The sequence below is a fragment of the Pristis pectinata genome, chromosome 22 (genome assembly GCF_009764475.1).
Source record: "Pristis pectinata isolate sPriPec2 chromosome 22, sPriPec2.1.pri, whole genome shotgun sequence".
Classification (NCBI taxonomy): Eukaryota; Metazoa; Chordata; class Chondrichthyes; order Rhinopristiformes; family Pristidae; genus Pristis; species Pristis pectinata.
Window position 1 is genome coordinate 732,013 of NC_067426.1, and position 26,273 is coordinate 758,285.

The following is a 26,273-nucleotide window of genomic DNA, read 5'->3' on the forward strand; positions in this document are numbered from 1 at the left end:
TGAGGCTAGATTGTGAGAACTGAGGACGATGTAAAGTGGCTTCAAGGTGATATAGATACGCTAGCGAGTGAATCAAAGGCTGAGAGATGAAGAACAGTTTGGAAAAATGTGAGCTCATTCACACTGCTATGGAATAGTTTTAGATGGTGAGAGATTGGCTGGTGTTGATATGCAAGGGGGACCTGGGTGTACTTGTACAGAAGTCTCTAGAGGCCAACATTGGGTGCATTGTATTGGGAAGGCAAATTAGTTTGTTGATTTGAGGGAAAAGATGTTTCAAAAATGCAATTGTAGTATTTGATCCAGAGTATCACTTTAAACTTGTACTGATCTGCATCCCATGATTGTGATCTTGCTGGTCAGTAACTGTGAAGATAGAAAACATGTTGACAGGATGGAAGCAATAGGTCAGATGGTGATTAGAAGTAACACTGCTCGTTCTACTTGGTTACGTGGAGATCTGTAAAAGTGCTTTGGGTTTAAGCTCACTTTGAATTACTTCAAAACAGGCCTACAAGTTAATTAAATTATAATTCTGTCTTGATCAAATTCCCAGGTCAACAAAATTACATAAGAGTCCTAGTTGAATGAAATCATCTGTAGGAAATTGATGACTTGTTTAATCAAGAGAGATACCAGACCACCTAATCCTGTGCTTTTACAAATATTGTACTTGAAGAATAGCAGCCAGAGGGCTTAATTTAATATTGGAGACCGAGGATTCCTTCTGTAAAGGTTTACATGAGATTTTGAATGAGATAAGAAGCTAAGAAATAAATTAAAACTGAAATTTCTCGTATGATGATGATCGTGAAGTTTGAAACAGCTGCTGCAGTTTCAGACGAAAATGTCAATCAGTTTTATTGTGTTAGTTGGGGTAACTAGCCAGGCCACTGTTCAAGGAGTAGTGGATCTGGTGTGGGGTGGAGATGTGTGGGGATGTAGCTCTACAGTAAACTGGGTCCCTTAGTTGCAGGCAATTGGAAACTGTCAAGTGGTGAAGGTATCAGAGGGGTCATGGATGTAAGTGGGAAAGGACTGGACCAGGGAGAAAGAATGAAGACAGGGAAGGAGGAAGTAAGTTCTGTAGAGCAAGAACAAGCTAAAATAATTGGAACAACAAACAATCTGCTGGAGGAACTCAGTGGGTCGGGCAGCATCTGTGGGGGGAGAGGAACTGTCAATGTCTTGGGTCAGGAACCCAGTATCAGGACTGAAACAATTGGTCTGCCTGGACATCCCTGATTCTGGATCTTGGGAAGGATGTGGAGCAGCTTACGGGGGGTGGGAGACTGCAAGGTTGGAAGTTGTGGTGGGACGGTCTCCTGAGGAAATGAAGTTCACAGCAGGAAGATGGTGGCTGATCTACAAACGACATTTTCACATGGCTGAGCCCTGGTTCACACATGTCCATTGTCGGAACATGACAAAATTCCACTCTACTCAATGGTAAAAAAGTAGGGACTAATGTTTGAAAAGATTCAATCCATCCTTTCACTGTGTGTCTGTCATGAGACTTTACTTGTGATATTTCTGCAGGTGGTAGACAGGTTCGAGGAAGTGGTGCCACCTTCCCCCTTACACTTCTGTTCGATCACTATAGTCACTTTATACATCACAGTGGCACTCACCGACTGTCAGGCACAGGTCACGTAGGAGACTTTGTGGATATACAGGAAAGAGAAGGGATGTGGGATATATGCAGGAAAGTGGCATTGAGATAGGTCAGTGAGGATCATATTGAGAGACAGTGATGCATGAGGGACTGAAAGGCTACCCCAGCTTTTATTTCTTATGGTTTTATGAGTCTGATATCTTCCAATCATTAATCCATGCACATGACCTTGGCTTCAAGTTATCTTTACACTTCTTTCATGGATCTTCAGTAATACAAATGATCAATAATAATAAAGACGTGAAAGGCATTTGCACAGGAAATAAAGTAATTTGTGGCACCCAAGATAAGTTTCCCCTTCCTATTAACACAAAAATCCTGATCATTGCAAGGACTGCCTTAGGTGCAGGGTATCAGTAGATCAACCCCCCTTGCACGGGTGCAGAGGTTCAATTTTCCAGGACAAGTCTCCAGGCAGATTCTTGTAGAAAGAAAGAATTGAGGACTAATCTTAAGATGCACGGGATCCACGGTGACTTGGCTGTTTGGATTCAGAAGTGGCTTGTCATAGAAGACAGAGGGTAGCGGTCAATGAGTTTTATTCTGCCTGGAGGTCCGTGACTAGTGATGTTCCACAGGGATCCATACTGGGACCTCTGCAGTTTGTGATATATATATATATATATATATATATATATATATATATATATATATATAATCCAAGTCATATATATATATATATATATGACTTGGATGAAAATGTGGATGGGTGGGTTAGTAAGTTGGCAGATGATACAAAGGTTGGTAGTGTTGTGGACAGTGTAGAAGATTGCCAAAGGATACAAAGGGATATAGATCGGTTGCAGATATGGGCAGAGAAGTGGCAGATGGAGTTTAATTTGGCTAATTGTGAGGTGTTTGCATTTTGGGAGATCAAATGTAAAGGGAGAGTATGCTTAATGGCAAGCCCCTTAACAGTTTTGCTGTACAGAGGGATCTTGGGGTTCAAGCCCATAGCACTCTGAAAGTGGCCGCACAAGTAGATAGGGTAGTAAAGAAGGCATATAGTGTGCTTGCCTTTATTAGTTGAGGCATTGAGTTCAAGAATCAGGAAGTTATGTTGCAGCTTTATAAAACTGGTTAGGCCACATTGCATTCAGTTCCGGTTGCCCCATAATAGGAAGGATGTGGAGATTTTGGAGAAGGTGCAGAAGAGGTTCACCAGGATGCTGCCTGGATTAGAGAGCGTGTGCTGTAAGGAGAGGTTGGACAAACTTGGGCTGGTTTTCTCTGGAGCAGTGGAGGCTGAAGGGAGACCTGATAGAAGTTTATAAGATTATGAGCGGCATAGATAGAGTAGACAGCTGGTATCTTTTCCCCGGGGTCAAAATGTCTTACACCAGAGGGCATGCTTTTAAGGTGAGAGGGGGCAAGTTCAAAGGAGATGTGTGGGGCAGGTTTTTTGCACAGAGAGTGATGGGTGCCTGGAACGTGCTGCCAGGGGTGAGAGTGAAGGCAGATACGATAGATGCATTTAAGAGGCTCTTAGAGAGGTACATGGATGTGCAGAGAATGGAGGGATATGGACATTGTGTTGGCAGAAGGGCTTAAGTCTCAGCGTAATTAGTTCAGTACAACATCATGGGCTGAAGGGCTATTGCTGTGCTGTTTATGCTTTATGCTTTTTTGTCTGATCTCTCTGCTCAATATTTTTGGTTTCTGTTGGTAGAGGGAACACATATCGAATACAAAAAGAAAATGCTGGAAATATTCAGCAGGTCAGGCAGCATCTGTGGAGAGGGTATTTTGCTGTTGGGTTTTGCAAATTTAACACATCCTGCCAGCCCGATGAGTAATGCACAATTATCCCCAGGACTGGACAACAGATACAGGGTTAGGCACAAATCAGATCCACATTTGTAGGTGTGGTGACTAAATATACATTTTGGTTTTGATCTGTAAACAGTTTTTGATTACTTTGTGTGTGCCTTGTATATTGATGAATGAAATGCCCATTGACAAAATATTTCTGTTTTGCATCTGTGTGATTGTCCTGTCAGGAACCTTGAATGCCTGCTCAGAGCTCCAGCTTGGAAATGGCCAAGAGAGTATGGACAACTGCAGTCAGATTGTAAGTACACAAGAGTTTATCATTAAATGATGGATTATGTTCCTGGGTGCACGTCACTTCTCCCAATCATGTCTTAAGTTGGTGCCTAGGTTGAGACCAGTTGTACTTTCAGTATGATTCTTTCTCTGTTTCAACGTGCCATTACTGCTGAGGGACTTGCTAGGCAATTTCAAAAGGGTAACCTTGGGTAGGTTTGGAGTGGCAGGTAGACCTTCATCTTCATGTAGACACAAGAGCCTGCAGATACTGGAATCTGGAACAAAAAGCAAATGACTGGAGGAAACCAGTTGACCAGACAGCATCTGTGGAGGCAGAGGGACAGTTGATGCATCAGGACAATGTCTCGACTCAAAAAGCCACTATCCCTCTGCCTCCACAGATGCTGCCTGACCTGCTGAGCTCCTCCAGAAGTTTGTTCATAGAGTTCCTGAAGTCATACAGCATGGAAACAGGCCCTTCAGCCCAACTAGTCCATGCCAACCAAAATACCCCATTCAGGCTAGTCTCATTTGCCTGCGTTTGGCCCATAATCTTCTAAACCTTTTCTATCCATGCATCTGTCCAACTGTTTTTTAAAAGTTGTTAATGAACCTGCCTCAACCACTTCCTCTGGCAGCTTGTTCCATATACAGACCATCCTTTGTGTAAAAAAGTTGCCCCTCAGATTCCCATTAAATCTCTCCCTTCTCACCTTAAATCTATGCGCTCTAGCTCTTGATTCCCCAACCCTGGGGAAAAGACTGAGTGCATTCACTTGCTTCATGTTGTCTTTTGCTTCATCTTCATGGGTTTTGTTTGGGCATCAATAATTGTGTTAAATCCAAATAACTCTTTTGAAAATGCCTTTCTGTGCAAATGAATAACAATTATTTGTCTATACTATGTTAAAGCCTGGAATCATTCAAATGATTTATCTCCTCTGGGTGAGAAAGATTGTGGCTCTTAAATATCAGATTTCCAATTACTTAGGAGCAATCTTATTAGTTCTGATTTTATCTCATCTGAACAAACTGGATTGCGATATTTCCATAAAGAAATGATAAGAACTCTTTTGATATAGTAGAACTTACTCAGCATAAACCATTTACAACAAACTTAAAACCCTGAAATAGATCAGTGTTTTGTAGGACTCATTAGTGGCTGTTTTGGTTATTGTGGGCTCTCCTTGCTGGGAGGTCTGTCTGCCTGTCTCCTTGTGAATTTGTACTTCCCTTGAAGAAAAATTGAACAAACTTGTTTGCTCTGTACTTATCGTTGTAACTTGCAAGGAAGTTTTCTGCAAAGTATATTTCAGTTGAGTTTTTCACTACTCTTTCTTGAATTGCACTTATCAAGACCCAGGCATTAGAAAATGGCAGGTGAAAGGTTTGGTCCTAAACTTTTTATTGGGAGTTAAGTTACCCGAGTTACCCTAATAATGAATTATGCAGATTTGTAGAGCTTCACTCAATAACTTTGAGTCTTGATTCAAACCTTAATTCTTCAATTGGTTTGGAGGTTCATTAATCAAACAGTCACAGAGAGAAACAGCACAGAAACAGGCCCTTCGGCCCACCGAGTCTGTGCCAACCATCAACCACCATTTACACCAATCCTACACCAATCCCATCTCATTCTCCACACTTCCTCTTCAACTTCCCCCCACCCAGATTCTAGGCCGTCACCTACACACTGGGGGGCAATTTACAGCAGCCAATTAAACCACAAACCTGCACGTCTTTGGAATGTGGGAGGAAACTAGAGCATGGGGGAAACCCACAGGGAGAACTCCAGACTGACAGTACCTGAGGTTAGGATTGAACTGGGGCTGTTGGAGCTGTGAGGCAGCAGCTTTACCAGCCGCACCACCATGCCACTCAGTGGAAGCGGAGATAGATTTGAGAATGGATTTCCCCAAAGATTTGACTCTTGTGATTTGTTGTATGTAGTCACAGGATGAAGATGTGCCTGTCCTCCCAGATTCTGCACCAGGTGGCCCTGGTGATGAAGTCTGGACAAAGACTCGATCTCTTCCACCACCGACTCCTGATGAAATCCGGAAGAGTGTGCTGGGAATCCAGCCATCCGTCAGCTCAACAGGTATCTATCAAACTGCTGGGATCAGACCTGATTTCCAAATGACTGGCAGGTTTGGATTTGGATAACTCTGCAATTAAAAAATTGCTCACTGCCCAGAGTTGACTCCTCTGGAATAAATTAATTTAACATCTGAAAATGGAAAATTGTTAACATAATGGGCTCCTGGCTGATGCATGTTGAAGGGTGACCAATGGCTACAAAATGTCAGACAGACACAATCTAGGGAATAATACAATGTGAGGTTGCAAATAATTTGATCAGCAGGTGCTGTGATAATCACATTTGTTTATGTTCTTCAAATATCCCAATCTATGCTTCCAAAGTCCATCAAAGTATGTCTTCACATGACCTGGGCTTTGCTGATAGACCCAGGATTCATTGCCCATCATCAGTGCCCTGGAGAAGGTGGGGACAGGTCACCTGGAGAAGGTGGGGGGGGTTGAGTCACGTGGAGAAGGTGGGGACCAGTCACCTGGAGGAGGTGGGGGGTGAGTCACGTGGAGAACGGGGGGGGGGGGGGGGTGAGTCATGTGGACAAAGTGGGGACCAGTCAAATCCTTACGTTTTTCCATGACTAGATCCATCAGGTCTGTAGAGCTTTGATCTGATCCACTGGTTGTGAGAATACTCAGTCTGGTGTTGCATGTTGAGATTCACTTAGTCATTGTTAGGTACACCCGTGCTCCTCATCGTTAGGTACACCTGTGCTCCTCATCGTTAGGTACACCTGCACACCTTGTCGTTAGGTACACCTGTGCTCCTCATCGTTAGGTATACCCGCACACCTCATTGCTTGGTACACCTGAGCACCTCATCGTTAGGTACACCTGCACACCTTGTCGTTAGGTACACCTGAGCTCCTCATCGTTAGGTATACCTGCACACCTTGTCGTTAGGTACACCTGAGCACCTCATCGTTAGGTACACCTGCACACCTTGTCGTTAGGTACACCTGAGCACCTCGTCATTAGGTACACCTGCATACCTCGTCGTTAGGTACACCTGTGCACCTCATTGTTAGGTACACCTGAGCTGTCCTATTGAACCAGTGTTGAGTCCCTGGATTGATGGTAAGTGTGAAGGATGTGTCAGTCCATGAGTTCACAGGATGTGACCTTGTCTGGTTGCTGCCCTTTGAACAAGCCCTTTGTACGTTGCCAGTTCTGGGATTGACTCCCATTCAGCATTTCATTGGGTGGGACTTGCTGCAGCAGTTAAACTTGGTTCAGCATGAAAGTAGAATGCAGTTGCTGGATTGGCTACCAAATGGCAAGAATGCAGCAAATCTGTTATATGCAAACACAGACTATATCCCAGACTGCAATAGATAACTGGGAATATGCACAGATCAAAGAGAAGTAGATTTGGTTTTGTTATTAATTTTTTTGAAGTGAATAGCTTCTGAACTTTTCTTTTCAATAAACTAGGAACCACATTTAAGCCCCAAGGACATCAGAAAATGCAATCATCTTTCAAAGGCCCAAAACTGAAAGAGAAGCGAATTCGGAGGACAACGATCATGGGACTTCCCCAACACGTTCAGCACGAGCTGGGTTTGTGCACACATTACTGGGGACTTTGTTAAATTGCATTTTCTGTGGTACTTTGAAAGTATTTAAATATACAACGGGTGTAATTTGGAGCAAGTGTGTGGTGAGGTTAGTTGGAACTGTAGTGAACGGGAATGGAGGTTGCCTAGTGACTTCCATAAAGACCCTAAGATATAGTAACAGAATAAGGCCATTCAGCCCATTGAGTCTGCTCCACTATTCAATCATGACTGATTATTTTTTTCAACCCCATTCTCCTGCCTTCTTCCTGTAATCTTTAACCCCCTTACCATTCAAGAACCTATCAATCTCTGTCTTAAATACACCCAATGTGTATTCAGAGCTAATGTGCATGATTGGGTCTTGGAGAACCCAACGTTCATGCCACTGGGGTGTAGACTATCCAGGTGGAATATGAGGGGCTATTCCTCTAGTTTGCATTGGGCCTCACCCTGGCAGTGAAGGAGGCTGAGGACAGGCAGGTCGGTGTGGGAATGGGGAGGGGAATTACAATGACTGGCAACCAGGAGCTCCAGATGGCCATTGGTGGACAATCCTGGGCAAAGCTGTCACCTAGTCTATGATTGGTCTGACCAATGTAGAAGGGGCAACACCGAGAGCATCGAATGCAATAGACAAGGTTGGAGGAGAAGCATGTGAATCTCTGCCTCATCTGGAAGGGCTGTTTAGGTCCCTGGATGGGGGTGAGGTGGTGGTGTAGGGGCAGGTGTTATACCTCCTACGGTTACAGGGGAAAGTTCCTGGGGAGGGGGAAGGTTGGGTGGGCAGGGATGAGTGAATCAAGGAGACATAGAGAGAGTGGAAAGGGTAAGGGGTGGGGAAGGGCAGAGGTGGCTGGAGGTGGGATCACGTTGCAGCTGGAGCAAGTTGTAAGAATGATGTGCTGGATGTGTAGGTGGGAAGAAAGGTGGGAACCAGGGGAACTCGGTCCTGCTCTGTCTGTGGAGAGGGATGGGGTCAGAGCAGAAGTGGGGGAAATGCAGGAGATGAGGGCTCCATCAATAAAAGTGTGGAGGAAGTCACGTTTCCTGAAAGAGGACATTGCGGATGCCCTGGAGTAGAAGGCCTCATCTGAGAACATGCAATGGAGAGGGAAAAACAGAGAAAGGGGTGGTGTCCTTACAAGAGACAGGGTGGGAGAAAGTGTAGCTTGGGGAGCTGTGGGAGTCAGTGGGTTTGTAGTAAATGTCAGTGGATAGTTTCTCTCCTGAGATGGAGACAGATCCAGAAAGGGGAGTGAGGGGTTGGAGATGGTCCAAGTGAATTTGAGGGTGAGGTAGCAAAGTTGATGAAACTGATGAGCTCTGCACAGGTGCAGGAGGCAGCACCAATGCAGTCATCGACGTAGCAGAGAAGAGTTGGGCAGTGGTGTTGGGGTAGGTTTGGAACAAGGACTGTTCCATGTAGCCAATGAAATGACAGATGTAGCTGGGGCCCATGAGGGTGCCCACAGTTACACCATTGATCCCACTCTTTCCCAGGTTACCTTCTTGCTCTTAATAAAATGCCCTGGGTTTGCCTGCCAGTGATACTTTGTGGCCCCTCTTTATGCTCCTAATTTCTTTTCTAATCCCCCTCTGTACTCCTGAAGACCTCCCCCTGTTTTCAGTCATCTATACCTAGCACAGGCTTCATTATTTTCTTTATCAAACCCTCGATATCTGTTGACATCCAGGGTTCTCTGGACTTGCCACACTTGCTCTTCTCCCTTCCAGGAACACATTGGCCTTGAGCTCTCACTGTTTCACTTTTGAAAGATTCCCTCTTCCCAAATGAAGATTTCCCCACAAGTCACTGCTCCCTGTCTGACGGGTCCTGTCCAATGATACTAAAATCGACCTTCCCCCATTCCGACACTAATTTTTCCAGACTACCCTTATCCCTTTCCATAACTACATTGAAACTTATTGAGTTCTGGTCACTGTCCTTAAGGTGACACTATCCTGTTCTCACTTCACCCACTTGCTCGGTTTCATGCCCTGGGATTAGGTCCAACTCTGCCCCATCCGTAGAAGTACTGAGCAAGGATTGGCACAAAACACTCTGCTGAATTTAAAAATGCCATCCTGTCTGATCCTTTCACACTAAGGTGATCCCAGTTAATATTGGGGAAGTAGAAGTTCCCGACTACTATAACCCTATTCCTCTTGCACCTCTCTATGATTTACCAAAGTACCTGTTCCTCTATCTCCTGCTGACTGATGAGAGGCCTGTGCTGTAGTCCCAGCAAGTGATCAATTTTTTATTCCTAAACTCGACTAGGGCTTGGGGTACAAGTCCATAGATCCCTGACAGTGCAGCACAGGCGGAGAGGGCAGTGAAGAAGGCATCTGGGATCGTTACTTTTGTCAGCTGTGGCATAAAATATAAGGGCTGGGACGCCATGCTAGAGCTATATAAAAATTTGGATGGGCTACATTTGGAGTATTGTGTGCAGTTCTGGTCACCAAACTAGGAAGGATGTGGTAGGACCAGAGAGAGAACAGAGGAAATTCACCAAAATGTTGCCTGGATTGGAGCATTTCAGTTATAAGGAGAGATTGAACAGACTGGGCTTGTTTTACCCTGGAGTGAAAGAGACTGAGGGGGTGACCTGACAGAGGTATACAAAATTATGAGATAGGTAAGATAGACAGTAAGAATCTTTTTTCCATGGGGACAGTGTCTGAGCAAAAGGGCATAGCTTTAAGTTGAGACCAAGAAGGTTCAGAGGGGGTCTAAGGGGGAATTTTTTCACACAGAGAGTGGTTGGAGTCTGGAATGTGTTGGCTGAGGATGTATTGGAGGCAGAGATTGTTCAGAACATTTAGGTAGCACTTAAATTGCCAAGGGTATGTCATACAAGGCTAGGTAATGGGATGAGCATAGATGGGTCCAATAGTCAGCATGGACATGGTGGGCCGAAGGGGCTGTTTCAGTTCTTTTCGACTTGATCACTCTAATAAATCAAAGTCTGCATCACAGACATTTAATGTTATTATTTCTGGTTCCAACACAGGACTAGGAAAAGGGTCTCGTTCTTCAAAGACTGTTGGAGCAGAGCCATTGACAGACAGTGCTGGCATGATCTTGGTATCCAGGGAAGATGAAAACCGTTGTTTCAATAATCTATCCCACTCTCGGGCCAGGAGCTCCTTGCGATCTGTAACTTTTTCTGATCCATCGCGGGAAGATAATGAATCTATAAGCACCTTAGGACTTAATTACCAACACAACTGGGCACTGATCAATTCTTCCAACAGACCAAAATCATTAGCTGTTCCAAAGTCGTCTGTACCGAGTGAGCTGCTGCAGAGTCCGGTAATGTCCATGTCGCCCCAGGCAACGTATTTATCGAAGATCATTCCCAATGCAATCCTACCCCCTACAGTGGACGTGGTGATGATCAGCGCCAGCCAAAACTGCCTGCGTCAGCTCAGTAACAGCGGTGTGCTGTGCACACCTTCTCCCACCTGTTCCCGCTCCATCTCCCTACAGAATTACGACGGCAGGGATTATGCTTCCAGTGATGCGTGGAGTAATTCGCAGTCCTCAGAAACTATTGTATCAAACAATTCCACGATCTCATCACAGGGGAACACTGGAATTCCATTAAATAATAATGCTTTCGAAAAAGATGGTGAGAGTGTGAGGGTCGATCATAACTTGACTGATTCACCTCCGGATCATCGAGCAAGCACAAGCAGATGGGTTAGTGAGTGTTCTGCACAGAGTGCTTCACCAGTGGTAGAAGATCCCTCTGCTCAGCTTAACCCCAAATGTAAACCTGCTGAGCTCAGCAGTAATGGTTATCCTGACCAGTCACTTTCTCCAGCTCAAAGCACAAGCAGTATTGCTGATGCATCAGATACCCAGAGCATCACAAGCGAACGGTCCGTCACAAGAAGCTTGTCAGTCAGAAAAATGAAGAAAGCCCCAGCTCCTCCAAGGAGAATGCACTCCTTGCAGCCTGGTGAGGAGCAGGACTCAGAGACCAAAGGTAAAGGTCCTGCATCGTTTGAAGTTGATGGTCAAACGAGCGGCTCAAGGTTTGAATTTTGTTCTGAGCCTCCAGCTGGAGAAAGCCCTCCAAACCCTGCTCTCAGTCACAAATTGTTGCCTACACATGACAGAACATCCAATGGGAATATCCATTCCCCCCGGGATCCAAACTCACCCAATCGGTCTGAGCACACGACATCACCATCCAGTGGAAGTCCAGCAACAGTGAAAGCCCTTGTGCCTCCTCCATCTCCCACTGGAAGGTCCAAGGCAGGAGCACCCAGGACGTCATCATCACTCCCTGCCCCAGAAACGTCAAACTCTGCATCGAGACATGCCAATCTGTTTGTAATTCCTCCTCCTCCTTCAACACCTGCTCCACCCCCTCCTAACGTAAAGAGACCGACGTTTCCAACAGCAGTGTCCTACCCCTGGGGACCAGAGGCAATCCCACCCCCTCCAGCAGGGCCCGCACCGTTACCACCAACAAAAAGGCCTTCCTTCCTGTTCAACATTCCAGCTCGTGGTCCATCTCACCCTTGTCCTCCACAAGTCTCTGCATCTGCACCTACTGTGGCCCCATTGGTCACTGAGTCTGCACCCACCACAACCCCATTGGTCACTGAGTCTGCTCCCACTGTGACACCATTGGTCACTGAGTCTGCACCCACTGCGACCCCATTGGTTACCACGTCTGCTCCCACTCTAACCCAATTGGCCACCACATCTACACCCACTACAACCTCATTGGTCACCACATCTGCACCCACTGTGACCCCATTGGTTACCACGTCTGTTCCCACTCTAACCCAATTGGTCACCACATCTACAACCACTACAACCCCATTGGTCACTGAGTCTGCCCCCACTGTGGCCCCATTGGTCACCACATCTACAACCACTACAACCCCATTGGTCACTGAGTCTGCACCCACTGTGACCCCATTGGCCACCACATCTACACCCACTATAACCCCATTGGACACCACATCCAGGGCTCCAATAGTCACTGGTTCACTAACTCCGGTCCTGCTGGCTTCAGCCTCAGCACCTGGTGCATCTCAGACCACATCTACCTCTACAGCCACCTCTGCCTCCTGCACCACCACCAGGCAGCTGCAGCAGGGAGTAACTGCACTCAAGGTGAAGCAGCCTCTTCCTCCACCTTCACCACCTCCTTCCCATCATCCACCTCCACCACCAAAGAAATCTGGGCCTGAACAGCTGTTTCCTGCATCTTCCTTGTCCGTTTCGGAAGCCCCGAAGCAGGAGCAGCCACCTGTGGATTGGCCGCCGCCTCCACCCCCCTTGTCTCCCTCCAGCTTTGTCCCAGATGAGATGTTGCTGGCTCCCGAGGGAGCCGGTGCCGAGTTTCTGTTCCCCCCACCGCCACCCTCCCTACTGGAAGATGCAGCAGAAGGAAAGAGACCTTCTGATGAGGAAAATCAGGCAGATGTACAACTGGTGCCTGCACCTGCTCCCTCCCCACCCTCCGCCTCAATGCCAGGGCAATCTGTGGGGCTTTCACCTCCCCCACAGCCTGCAGAAACCAGCACCTCATCACCACAACCCCTCACACCATCTCCAGCCATCTCCTCCATGAAGCAACTTCAGCCAAAGACTCAGCCTGCAGAGGGAACCGATTCCCACTTCCCAAACAACCCCCTACCACCAATCGCATCCAATCAGGACTCGGCTAAGGTGCGCATAGTTCAGCCTCCACCACATCCAGAGGGTGACGGAGAGGCCGGTGCTCCCATCGTCACCCCCTCATTGCTACAGATGGTCCGTCTGCGCTCAGTACAAATGAATGCCTCCGCTCCAGGAATGCCAGACAGTAAGCAGCAAACAAACAGGAGCCAAACCGACTTGAAGCAGCCAACCAAAAGTAACGTGACTGCCCCCAGCAAACCTGTTCGCAAGTCCCTTTCCCAGCGACTATCATCCTCGTCCGACTCTGAGCCTGCAGTCAGTGCCGACACTTCTCTCCCTGTAAAGAACACCCCCCTCAGCACCGTAGCCTCTGCTGCTCAGGGACACACCCTGTCTAAACCAGGCGACGACGAGACCCCACACAAATCTCCTGCTTCTACCGCCAGCTTCATCTTTTCAAAGAATGTCAGTCCCAAGAAGCTGGTGTTCGAAACCCCCCGATCCCCAGAGGCAGAGGCTGAGGCCAAGAAGAACTTCATGGCTGAGCTGAGTTCAGTGTCTGGACGAATAGCCTCAAAGACTGAATCTAAGAGTTTGTCAAGACCACAGAGTAAAGCAGCGCCAGAGGTGCAGAGAAAAGCAGGCAGAGTCCCACCACCTGTGGCCAAGAAACCTTCATTTCTGCCAGGTTCTCAGAGACTGACCTCCATGTCAACCAGCGCGAGGGAGCTTCCAAACGCACAGGAAACATCACAGGCCCTTCAAGTCACCAGTGATGCCCAGGAGGAGAAAGGTAATTATCAGGGGAAAGGGCTCGCAGAGTCTGAGACAAGCTCACCCATACACTTCTCAAGTCTGACTCTGAGAAAGTCTGAGAAATGGCTTTGTGTGAAAGGCAGTGAGATGAAGTGGTTTTATTCACTGGTGCATCTGCTCAGTTTGTCTGCACACCACAGCTGACCCATGTTGCAATGTGCTCAGCACTGAACCAACAGGTTCAGCCTTTAGCATTCTCTGGGACTGAACCTTTTGGTGATGACCTAAGTTCATGGTGTATGATCAGAACAAGGCTCCCTGCCCAGTACAGAGGCAGCTGGAGAGTCAGGACGAAAACCCACTGTAGATTTTCTACATCACACGTTCAGTCATTGAAACCCGAGCCCGTGTGAGGTGGAAGGAGCGGATTTACTCAAGGAATGAATCGCATCAGATTTCCTACACGTGTCAAAGGCAGGGTCCACCCTCGGCCAGACTCAGGCTGAGTGGTTAATAACCTTTCAGGAAAAGGCCATGAAATGTTCAACTCTTGCTTCCTAAGTGTTTGGGCATTCACTCTGTTTACTGTTCAGGGATTGCTCTTTCTCCCCTCTCTTTCCCTTCAGAAGCACAGGTGCGGGGTACAGGTCTGCGGCTTTTCATGGTTTTGCTGTGGTGGATGTTTCAAGACAGATCAGGAAATAAAAGCTTTTTTTTGTTTCATATATTTTGTTTCATATAAGATTTACCAGGGTGTTGCCTGGACTTGGAGGCCTGAGTTACAGGAGAGGTTGGGTAGACTAGGACTTCATTCCCTTGAATGTACGGATTGAGGGGTGACCTGACAGAGGTGTATAAGATCATGAGGGGCATAGACAGGGTGAAAGCACAGTCTTTTTCCCAGGGAGGGGGTACTAAAGGCAAGAGGGCATTGGATTAAGATCAGAGGCGAGAAACTTAAAAGGGACATCAGGGGCAGCTTCTTCACGCAAAGGGTGGTGCATGTTTAGAACGAGCTGCCACAAGTAGTGGTTGAGGCAGGCACATTAGCAACATTTAAAAGCCACCTATACAAGTAAATGGATAGGAGAGGTTTAGAGGGCTTTGCGCAAAACGCAGGCAGATGGGACTTAGTTCACTGGGCAACGCAGTCAGCACAGTCAGCATGGATGAGTCGGGCTGAAGGGTTTGTTTCCGTACTGTATGCCTTAGAAATGTTGAAGGTGGAGGTAGATAAGTACTTGAAAGATCGAGAAATTGAGGGTCATGGAGAACTGGCACAGAAGAGGAGCTGAGGTCAGCATAGTTCAGTCATTGAATGGTGGGACAGGCTTGAGGGGCCGAGTGGCCTACCCCTGCTCCGATATCTTGTGACCTTGTGTGCATTGTCTCCTGATATCAGAGAGCCTGCCATTTCTTTTGTGTGGTTTATACAAACCTTGGGTTAATAAGCAAATGGCTGCAAAGTAAAACAGATAAATTAGCAAGATAACCCACCTGACCAAAGAGTTTCCCTTCTGCTACTCTGTCAGTCAAGGGAGTGACATTGAAGTGAAGTATTTAAAACATCTTACAAAGGTCAGTGAAGGGACCCACCAGCAGGACAATTGGAGAGGAGGGTGAATGTATCACATTGACTACTCCAGTGGTGGCAGATCACAGGGCCTCCTCTCCTTAACCCCTTCAAAGCAGGAGGTTATCACAGGGATACCTGTACACCAGTACACATCTGGCACGTCTTCACATCAGCTCTGCTCCAGGTTCCAGGAGGGAAGCACCCATTCCTTTACAAGGATTCTTGTGGCCTCCACTATTCTGTCCACTCAAGTGGGCAAATATCCATATGAGTCCATTTTTGTATTAAGTGACTTCACTAGGTGTGGTGAAGGTATTTCTAAGCTCATTTTACAGGAGACATTAGTCTGGGCATGAACTTGTTATGAGGCAGTAAAGGAGGAATTAAAGAAGGTAAATGCCTCGATCTAACCTTAACTACCTCCTGCTCCAACATTAGCCGCACCCTTTGCCCAGCATTCCTGCTGTGCTCTGAAGTCACTGTGAAGGCAGCTCCAGCCATTTCCATCAGGCTCTATTGTCTTTGTCTAACGGTGATATTCGTGCAGGGAGACAGTCTAGAATTTACAGCATTTACCCCTCTGCTCAGGAATTGGAACATAAAGCAGCCATCAGTGGCCAGAATACTTTAATTCTTCTTCCAAAGCTGAATTTGGACACCTTCTAGGTTACTATAGTTCAGTAACCCTGGTTATTCCAAGTGTATAAACAAAGAGACCTGCCTTGCGACCGTGGTAGTCTGACGTCTGCGGTGGGGTCTGGGGCCAGGGGTGGGGTTGGCTGGGTGGGGTCTGGGGCCGGGGGCGGGGTCTAGAGCCAGGGGTGGGGTCTGAAATATCGAAATCATCTGACAAAAGTTAGCGAGTTAAAGCAAGCGTGACAACAGAATTGTTGGCAGATCCAGGTCCTGAAACAAAGATGGAAGTTGATGCAAAGAGAGATACAGGAATCTGTTCCACTGCTGCATACTGTCAGTGGAACCTGGACAATCAAACAACATAAAACACTGATGTCTATGAGCATCCCTGAAGCTGATGTTCCTCTTTGGAGGCGATGAAACCACGTTGGTGGGTCCTGGTTGCTTGACATGACTGCTTACATTGGGAACACTGGGGCTTGGGGCTGAGTCAACTTGCAGAAAAGTATTGCACAGGAACAGGCCCTTCAGCCCACAGTGTCTACACCAAACACAATGTCGAATTAATCTACATCTCTCCTGCCTGTACATGATCCATATCTCTCCATTCCCTGCTTATTCATGTGTCTGTCTAAAAGCCTCTTAAGCACTTCTATCGTACCTGTCTCCACCTGACAGCCTATTCCAGGCACCCACCACTTCCTGAGTAAAAACCTTGCCCCACACATGTCCCTTGAACTTTCCGCTCTCACCTTAAATGCGTGCCCTCTAGTATTAAACATTTCTACCCTGTGAAAAAAATTCAGACTCTCTACCTTATCTATGCCTCTCATAATCTTATAAACCTCTATCAGGTCTCCTCTCAGCCTCCAACACTCCAAAGAAATCAACTCAAGTTTGTCCAACCTCTCCTTATAGCACATACCCTCCAATCCAGGCAACATCCTGGTAAACTTCTTCTGTACTCTTTCCAAAGCCTCCACATCCTTCCTGTAATGGGGGCAACCAGAATTGCACACAATACTCCCAAGTGCAGCCTAACAAAAGTTTTATACAGCTGCAAACGTGTCTTTCTTACTCTGTTACTCAATGCCCTAACCAATAAAGGCAAGCATGCCATACGCCTTCTTTACCACCCTATCTACTTGTGTTGCTTCTTTCGGGGAGCTATGGACTTGGACCCCAAGATCCCTCTTTACATCAATGCTGTTAAGGGTCCTGCCATTAACTGTATGCTTTCTCTTTACATTTGCCCTCCCAAAGTGCAACACCTCACACTTGCCCGGATTAAACTCCATCTGCCATTTCTCTGTCCATATCTGTAACTGATCTGTATCCAACTGTATCCTTTGACAATCTTCCTCACTGTCCACAACATCACCAATCTTTGTGTCATCTGTAAACTTACTAACCCACCCATCTACATTTTCATCTAAGTCATTTATATATACCAAACAAAATCAATGGTCGCCGATCAGTGATCGATTAGCATGGATCAATGACCACAGATTACTGGTGGTGGATCAATGGGTGTGGATCGATGGGTGTGGATCGATGACCATGGATCTGTAACAGTGGATCAATGACTGCGGATCGATAAGCATGGATCGATAACTGTGAGACCTTGCCTCTTCAGCACCAGGAAACAAGATCAGCCACTTACCCTAATCCAGAACAACACACACGAAATGCTGGAGGAACTCAGCAGGTCAGGCAGCATCTATGGAGGGGAATGAACAGTTGGTGCTTCGGGCCAAGACCTTTCATTAGGATTGCCAGTCCTGATGAAGGGTCTCAGCCCGAAACGTCGACTGTTTATTTCTCTCCATAGATGCTGCCTGACCCGCTGAGTTCTTCCAGCATTTTGTGTGTGTTGCTCCAGATTTCCAGCATCTACAGTGTCTCTTGTGTCCTCCTTAACCCAGAACTTTTGTAGTTTGACCCATATCTAGAAGTCCCTAAGTGATTTGTAGAGGAACCACTCCCACAAGCACACTGCAACTAAAGATAGAGCCTTTTCATAAAACATAAAATACAGAAAAATACACAAAGGATTTTTTCTGTCTTATTAAAAGAGCCTCGTTCCTACCATTGATGGCCATATTTTTGGCTGTATTACTCCCACTTCTTGGATCTCCTGATTCACTGAATCTGTCCAAAATACTTTTCAAATCAGACTTTTGGTTCCTCCCTCAAAAACTCAGAACCAATTCCATTTCCTGCCTTTTCAGGCACTACAGTTATATCCCATGTGGTGTGTCCTCTCCCAGTAGACAGTGATGCTCCATCATTCTGACTGAAACCTTTAGATTTCTGGGCGTTGATGGAATTGGAAGAGATAGGAGGTGGCGCTGAAGTGTGGTCTGTGCACGGCGGGGCAGGGCAGGATCAAGTGGCAGAGAACTGACTGCTGTGAGTGGAATTTATGAAAAGTGTCAGTACAAGTTGATGTCACTGAGGGAGGCAAACCTGAGGACTGAAGGATGGTTGTGCAGTCTTCTGATTGTGAGCCTACCCTGCTAAAATCCTGGGAATCAATGGTGAGGCCAGCATTTATCGCCCATCCCTAAGTACCTTGAGAAGGTGGTGATGAGTCACCTTATTAAACCACTACAGTCCTTCTGGTGAAGGTGCTCCCACCATGCTGTTGGGGGATGGAGGTGTAGGGTGAAGGACTGATGATAGGTTTCCAGGTCAGGATGGTGTAACTTGGAGGAGAACCTCAGGTGGTGGCGGTACCACACGTCCACTGCCCTTGTCCATCTTACAGAGATTGCAGGTTTGGGAGGTGCTGTTGGAAGAGCCTGTGTGAGGAATTGTAGATGTAGCCACTGTGTAGGGTGGTACATAGGGGAGAACAAGAGCAGGTCAAAGGTTACTTGACACAAAATGGCATTGAGCTTCTTGAGAGTTATTGGCAGGCAAGCGGAGAGTTCCCTCACACTCCTGACTCGTATCTCGTTGATGGTGTCAGAGGGTGAGTCACTTGTCACAGATACCCAGCCTCTGACCTGCTCTTGCAGTCCACTGAAATATCAGGTCAATGCTGATGCCTAAGATATCAATGGTGGGGTAACGTGATTGAATGTTAAGGGTAGCTGGTTAGAGTCTGCTGTTTGAGATTGTCATTGCCTGGAATCTTGGTGTTACGGGCAGTGCAGTGGAGCAGCTGGTAGAACAGCTGCCTCACCAGAGTCCGGGGTTCAATCCTGACCCCTGTGCTGTCTGTGTGGAGTTTGCATGTTCTCCCTGTGACCACATGGATTTTCTCCAGGTGCTCTGATTTCCTCCCACATCCCAAAGACGTGCGGGTTGATTGGTTAATTGGCTCCTGTAATTGGCTCCAGTGGGTGGTAGAATCTGGGGGGGGAGGGGGGAGGGTGGTGATGGGAATGTGGGGAAAACAAAATAGGAATAGATTCGTGTGATTGTGTGGTTGATGGTGAGTGCAGACTCGGTGGCCAAGGGCCTGGTTCTGTGCTGTGCCTCTCTATGACTGTATGAATGCTATTTCCCACTTATCAGCCCATGCCTGAACCTTGTCTAGGCCTTGCAGTATGTAGGCACAGGCTACTTCATCTGCTGAGGAGCTGCGAATGGAATCGAATGTTGAGATTCATGCTGCTCAATCCCAGAGCACCGGAGGCTGGGATTGAAAAGTTTCCAACCATCTACCCTATCTATGCCCATTCATAGGACACTCTACTTTTCAATTCTTCTGCCAAAGTGGATGACCTTACATTTGTCCATGTCATACTCTGTCTACCACATGGTTTGCAAATCACTTACCACATCTTGTGCTCCTGAAGGCCTTTACATTCTCTTCACAACTCACAACTGACACCATGGCCGCACAGGTTGATTGGGTGGTAAAGAAGGTGTACGGCATGCTTGTCTTTGTTATTCGCGGCATTGAGTTCAAGAGTCAGGAAGTTATGTTGCAGCTTTATAAAACTCCAGGTAGGCTGCATCTGGAGTATTGCATTCAATTCTGGTTGCCCCATTTACAGGAAGGATACAGAGGCTTTGCAGAGGTTGTAGAAGAGGTTCACCAGGGTGCTGCCTGGATTAGAAGGTATGAGCTATGAGGAGAGGTTGGAGAAACTTGGGTTGTTTTCTCTGGAGCAGCAGAGGCTGAGGGGAGACCTGATAGGAGCTCATAAGATTACGAGAGGCATGAATAGACAGCCGATATCCTTTTCCCATGGTTGAAATGTCTAATACTACAGGGCATTCATTTAAGGTGAGAGGGGGTAAGTTCAAAGGAGATGTGGGGGGGCAAGTTCTTTACACAGGGCGTGGTAGGTGCCTGGAGTGCAATTCCAGGGGTGGTGGTGGAGGCAGATACGATAGAGGCATTTAAAAGGCTCTTTGATAGGCACACGAATGTGCAGAAAATGGAGGGATATGGATATTGTGTAGGCAGAAAGGAATAGTTTAGTTAGTAATTTAATTGCTAGTTTAATTAGTTTGGCACAACATTGTGGTCTGAAGGGCCTGTTCCTGTGCTGTTCTGTTCTCTGTTCTATGAACCAGCTTTGTATCATTTGAAATCTTTCCAGCTCAACAGTTCAGGAGACAGGGTGAATTGAAACAGTTATTGTTGGGATCAGGCAGGTTGCTATTTATGAAATCTTGGTGCACATTGGAGCAAGGATTATGATAAAATATTGTGTCTGAATGAAGTCTACAGCGTGGGGTGAGTACTTCTATTTGGAAGTGACACTTCAGATTTGTAGGTGATTTTGTGCATTATTTGCAGCACTGAATCTACGTAGCAATCCTTCCAGTGGGAGGTTTCCAGTTTGCACTGGGTTTGGGTTATGAAGTAAAAACAATAATTTTCCACTGTGTAATTTTCTGTAAACTTCAGACTGATTCCATTGCAGCTGGGTGTGTGTTAGAACTTCACTCAGTGTTCTTTTCCAACCAAACCCCAGCATGGTTCCAAGAGGAAGGAGGCTGCTCCCACCAAATTGATGTTGATTCTCTGCAGGAGCAGTCAAGCTTCTCCGACTCTCTTGCCCTCTCTCCATTGCCTGATGATTTTTTTTCCTTTCGGACACTTACACAACTCCCTTTTGTTCATCTCTCCTCCCTCCCCAAGCCCTGCATTCCAAAGTCCAAAAAATCTTTTTCCTCACGTCCCTCCCAGACCGGTCCATTGGTGATGTTAAATATTTCCGTTGGATATCACGTAAGTGTTTATTGCAGATGGTTGAGATCCGTTACTTTCAGCCAGAGGTTCATGTGTGGTACATTATGGTTAAGGAATTGAAGTCACACTGCAGGAAAACACCTGCCTTCTGTCAGCAGAGGGAAAAGGAAGGAATGGTTTCTGCTCAGCTTCAGATCAAAGCAGTGGCATGACCTCTGCTCTCTCCCCTCTAGTGGCTGAGCTACACCAATCAGGAAGGGATCAACATCCATCCTTGCATCATCTGACCTCCATAGATCTGGGTTTAGGGAGGAAAATAGCGAGGCTTCCCATTCAACCACCGGCCAGTAATTTATTCTGGATGTGCATCTCTCTCTCTCTCTCTCTCTCTCTCTCTCTCTCTCTCTCATTGAAAGTGTCAAAACCAGATTTAGGTAAAATTTGTCTGAACTGACAGCTGAACTGAAATTTAGTGTAACTGTGAATGAGTTGTCATTGCACTGATTGTGTTGAACACCTGTCACCTAAAACATTTTCTTCCTAAATTTAGGGAAAGTGAAGACTGGAAACGGACAAGTGTCTCTGTGTAAGGGTGACTGAAGAACTCCATGTCAATCCTCAGGATCTCGCTGAGACAGTGGTCGAAGATACCTTCCTTGGAGGACTGGGCCTTACAATCCAAAGAAATGTTTCTCGGAACAGTCTTATTGTTGAAAAATTATAGCCTTTTTTATGCAAAAAAAAAGTTTGCCATGGTTGCTGCACCTTTGACTCTTTACTATAGCTATGCATCCTCTGAAACAGTGAATGTGCTGGGGTTACAGTTCAACAGATGACTTTCACAAGAGGAACCAGGGCACCTTCATTCTGCATCGTGCAATTATCAGCCCCCTTGTGGATGTGCATGGTATGGCTTGGACTTCAAGCTGATGCACATACAATGTGGTCTGAGATTGCTGCAGCTGAGAATGTTATATCATTGCCCTTGTCTAAAGAACCAATCAAAAGTTTAAAAAAATCAGTAGGAAACACACTTATATCAAATGAGGGGTTTGGGATTGATTTATCTGTGAAACAACAGCCACTCATGATCTAGAAATCTCTTGTCTTTATTAACATGCATAAAACCATTAATAACTTGAAATCAAAACAAAAATTCCTGTCAAACTGACAATCCCCTATTGTTTAGATCAAGGAGTAGTGCTGTAACCAGGCAGTGTTTGAGGCTGAGTAAGTTACTTGATCACAGGCCCTCAGAATGATTAGGAACCTCATCCAATAAGACATGTAAAGTCACTGGGCTTTCACAAGCTGCTGGTCATTTCCACCACCAACTCCTCCACCCTCCCATTGTGCCTTCAGCTGAAGATTGTGGTGTGTCTCCCAATATGTTGCAGCAACTTAAGGTCGGATGGTCTGGACACTGGAGTGGTCAATGGGTGATTGGGCACAAGCTGCAGTGCCTGGCTGATAACATGCAAAGTGACAGCTTCCAGCTAGCAACGTTACCACTTCCAACATATTGGGTCTAGTCACCTTAAGGAACGATTGGATAACTGACCTGCATGTCTTCAGGCAATTGGCTAACCAGTGAATTAAAGGTGCTTAATAATCATCACTGGATTGTAGCAAGTTGGTTTGATTCATGAGTTCAGTGTTTGGGAATGAACGGTGGGAAAGAGCAGAAGATTTTGATTTCTAAGTGAGCACATGTCTCCTATGAAATGGTGAAGTGAGGGGCTCTGTTTTGCTGTTTATAATCTGCAGAACATGAGCCATAAATTGACTAATTCTTGACTTATTTGACAAACCAATAGATGGCGCATGAGAAGTTGACACCACTGGAGGCTGTCACATGTAATTTGATATGAACACATCTCATTTAATAGAGGGGTGGGAGATGAAGTTACATCCATTCCACTGATTTATTTCTGCACAGTTGTAGCATCCTTCACTGGATGATAAGTTTTAATTGGAGTTGGCTGGGACCAATGATGTACAAGCTTTATTTCACCACCATCATAAGAAAATTGGAGAAGGAACTGTGTGGTAAACGTTCTTGCTGCTATCTGGAACTTTCTGAAAACACTCCGATAAACTGGACCAAGCATTCCATCCTGATCTTTATATTCTTGCTTTTAGCAAGTGACCTGTGTCTTCCTGAAATATAAATACTTTGCACAGTTAGAGCTGCAATTGCATTTGCCTTGATTGTAAATAGACAGTGAAGATTAGACAGCGTTCCTGATATCACATCTGCATTGGCTTATCCTTTCCAAAATGGATGAGCTTTTCCTTAACTTCATAGGTTCCAAAGAGAATACAAATGAAGCCCCTTTGTTGCTCGACACTCAGCTGTTACCTCTTTACAAAGAGGACAGAACAGAAGTCCTTTACTCTTGCTTTAAGTTTCCTCCTTTGGATCTTCAAATTCTCTCTTTCTATCTCCTTCCAGGAGAAACACAATTCTCTATCATTTTCTGCTAATATTCAATGGGTAATGAAGAACTCAGCCAGAACCCACCTTGAATGAAGCGGGTTATTCTCAAAACTGCTGATTGGATTGAGTTACATGGTGATTATCAGCTGAAGGTCTGGTGACACCACTGAGAAAGTTAAACCATTGACATCATTCTGTTACCCTGACCATCTAAATAGCCTTCCAGTTCTGAATCACACTCAGTAGCTTTCCGTTACATTGTAGAGGAGGAACTTTAGTGTGAACATAATCCTGCAGTGAGTATTAGTGTTTTGTTTGTCTGACTGGACTCCAGGAGAACTTGTTCAGTAGCATAATCTGAATCCTTCCCTTCATTGCCATGTATGCACACAAATTAATATTCAGTTCCTCTGTATGTTCACCTAGTTCTTATTCATTACCATAGTGCAAGGTACAGTTGTACTTTCACTGTTTATTTCAAATCAAAATGTTCATTGGAAGCCTAAAATGTTAATAATTGCATAGATTTTAATACTCACTGCCAAATTTCATACATACACATAATTAATTTTCTGTATAGTAGAACTTGTTACAGCTTTTCAGTTTGATTTAGCAATTGAACGGTCTTTAAGTGGGTATGGTTCATCTCTGGGGAAATTATAAACTTATCAACGGTCAGTAAATAATGGGTATGCATCTTTGTAAACTGATTTGCTTGCTAAGCTGGCTATGTTCACAGTGAAAAATGCAAATTATTTTGCTTTTGGCACATTATATTTCATTTCAAGTGCTGAGAAAATGTCAAAGAAACAAACTTAGATTACTGACCCTTACAGGGTTCTTGAACAGAACAGTAGTACCAACAAGTTCTGAAGATTCTTTGAATAGTGCACTTGCAAGAGTGTGAGTGCAAATTAATAAAGCAATATTTGGCTTACATAAATTAATATTTAAATAAAACTTTTATTTTCTTCAGTTGAAAGGCCTATTTATGTGGTGGGTGTACATGAACATTAAATCAGCAAATGCCAAATGATTGCAGGCTAGTATTTCCAAACTGTTTACAGGCCAATAGGTCAATGTGGTTTGGCCAGGGAGGGAGGGGAGGGCAGGGGCTGTGGGTGGGGGGATTGCTGAGGTGGGGTGAAATTGACAACAGATGCATTTCATCCACATTGCTATGTCTTAAATTTGACACTTAATCCCCAGTCTCTCAGGGTGCTCTTAGAAGCTCAGACTCAGTTTCACAACCCTAACTGACTATTGCATTAAACATTTCATCACTCTCTGTATCTTCATTGTGGACCAGTAGTTTCTCATGCAAGAACTCTGTCTTTTTACTAGATGTCTTTCAAGAGCCGTGCCTTGTGTACCCAATTCTTGACAGAATTCTGCTGTGACAAAGGGCAAACATCATGGGTTGTGAACAATTCAAACCTTCCCTGCACCCATGCCAGTGACTATGGGGCTTCCCAATGAAAGGACTCTGTGTTGGGGATTAGAATCATTATACTAATGGGGTTCCCTTGTTTCCTGCTGTAACAAGTATTATAGGAAAAGTTCCATGGGATTATGTTGTAATATAAACTACTGAGAATCATTTGATGTTTTGTTCCACACTCTGCACTATCCCAATTGTTGCAATTTGGATTAAACTTCCCAATAGGGATGAGTGAGCTGGTATATTTCACACTGAAAAGAGCAGGCCTCATACCATGTGCTTCATCCCTTTACCTCTTCAGGGCAATTAGGTAGTAATGCTGTTCATGAGGGCAAACCAGATGCATTGTGCCCTTTGACAGAAGCTCCCCTGTATGCCACAACCACGAGGACGCTCTGGTCTTTTGAACGTGTAAATTGCAACCTCCTATTAATGGAATTACTTAAAAAACGTTAACATTGGTACATGACCATGAATTTGAACGTTTTTACAATTACCTCTCTGGTTACCCAATGCTATTCTTCCGGTTTGTCCAAATGGATGTGTGGGCCAGCTCCCTCATTCCTCACCCTGACTTCTGTCTGTACTGCCAATTGTATGAATCATTACTGCAGTATGAATGCAAAGGAATAAGGATTTTCTGCACATTGTATATTTGATATTGCATTTTAGATCCAGCCTAGCTGGGAATTAAAGTGGGCTGTGGCCTTAAACTTAATCACTTAAGGGTATAAACTGATTTTCAAATATTTTTAGGAAAATATTACTAGTGAAATGACATAATATATATATATTTCTCTACTGTTAATAAATTAGCAAATGAATTTCCAACCTGTCTCACTTTAATGTGTCTGCACTGAGGAATTAAACCATAGAACCATAAAACAATACAGCACAATACAGGCCCTTCGGCCCACCATGTTGTGCCACCCTTCAAACCACATCTAAGACCACCTAACCCCTTCCTCCCACATATCCCTCTATCTTAAACTCCTCCATATGCTTATCTAACCATCTCTTGAACTTGTCCAATGTATCAGCCTCCACCACCACCCCAGGCAGCGCATTCCATGCACCAACCACTCTCTGGGTGAAAAACCTCCCTCTGACATCTCCCTTGAACTTCCCACCCAATACCTTAAAGCCATGCCCTCTTGTATTGAGCATTGGCGCCCTGGGAAAGAGGCGCTGGCTGTTCACTCTATCTATTCCTCTCAATATCTTGTATACCTCTAT

At 45.5% G+C, this 26,273-nt stretch overlaps 1 protein-coding gene across 4 annotated transcripts in view; it reads left to right on the forward strand.

Annotated features, from left to right (window-relative positions):
• LOC127581658 (uncharacterized protein KIAA1522-like) overlaps positions 1-25,860 on the forward strand; it is a 161,872-nt gene extending 136,012 nt beyond the window's left edge. For all 4 annotated transcript variants that reach the window (XM_052036236.1, XM_052036237.1, XM_052036238.1 and 1 more), the window contains exons 3-7: positions 3,676-3,746; positions 5,675-5,825; positions 7,253-7,378; positions 10,395-13,823; positions 21,707-25,860. In XM_052036236.1, coding sequence (XP_051892196.1) covers positions 3,676-3,746; positions 5,675-5,825; positions 7,253-7,378; positions 10,395-13,823; positions 21,707-21,756 — 3,827 coding nt within the window. In that variant the 3' untranslated portion in view covers positions 21,757-25,860. The remainder of the gene's footprint in view (positions 1-3,675; positions 3,747-5,674; positions 5,826-7,252; positions 7,379-10,394; positions 13,824-21,706) is intronic.
• The last annotated feature ends 413 nt before the right edge of the window (positions 25,861-26,273 follow it).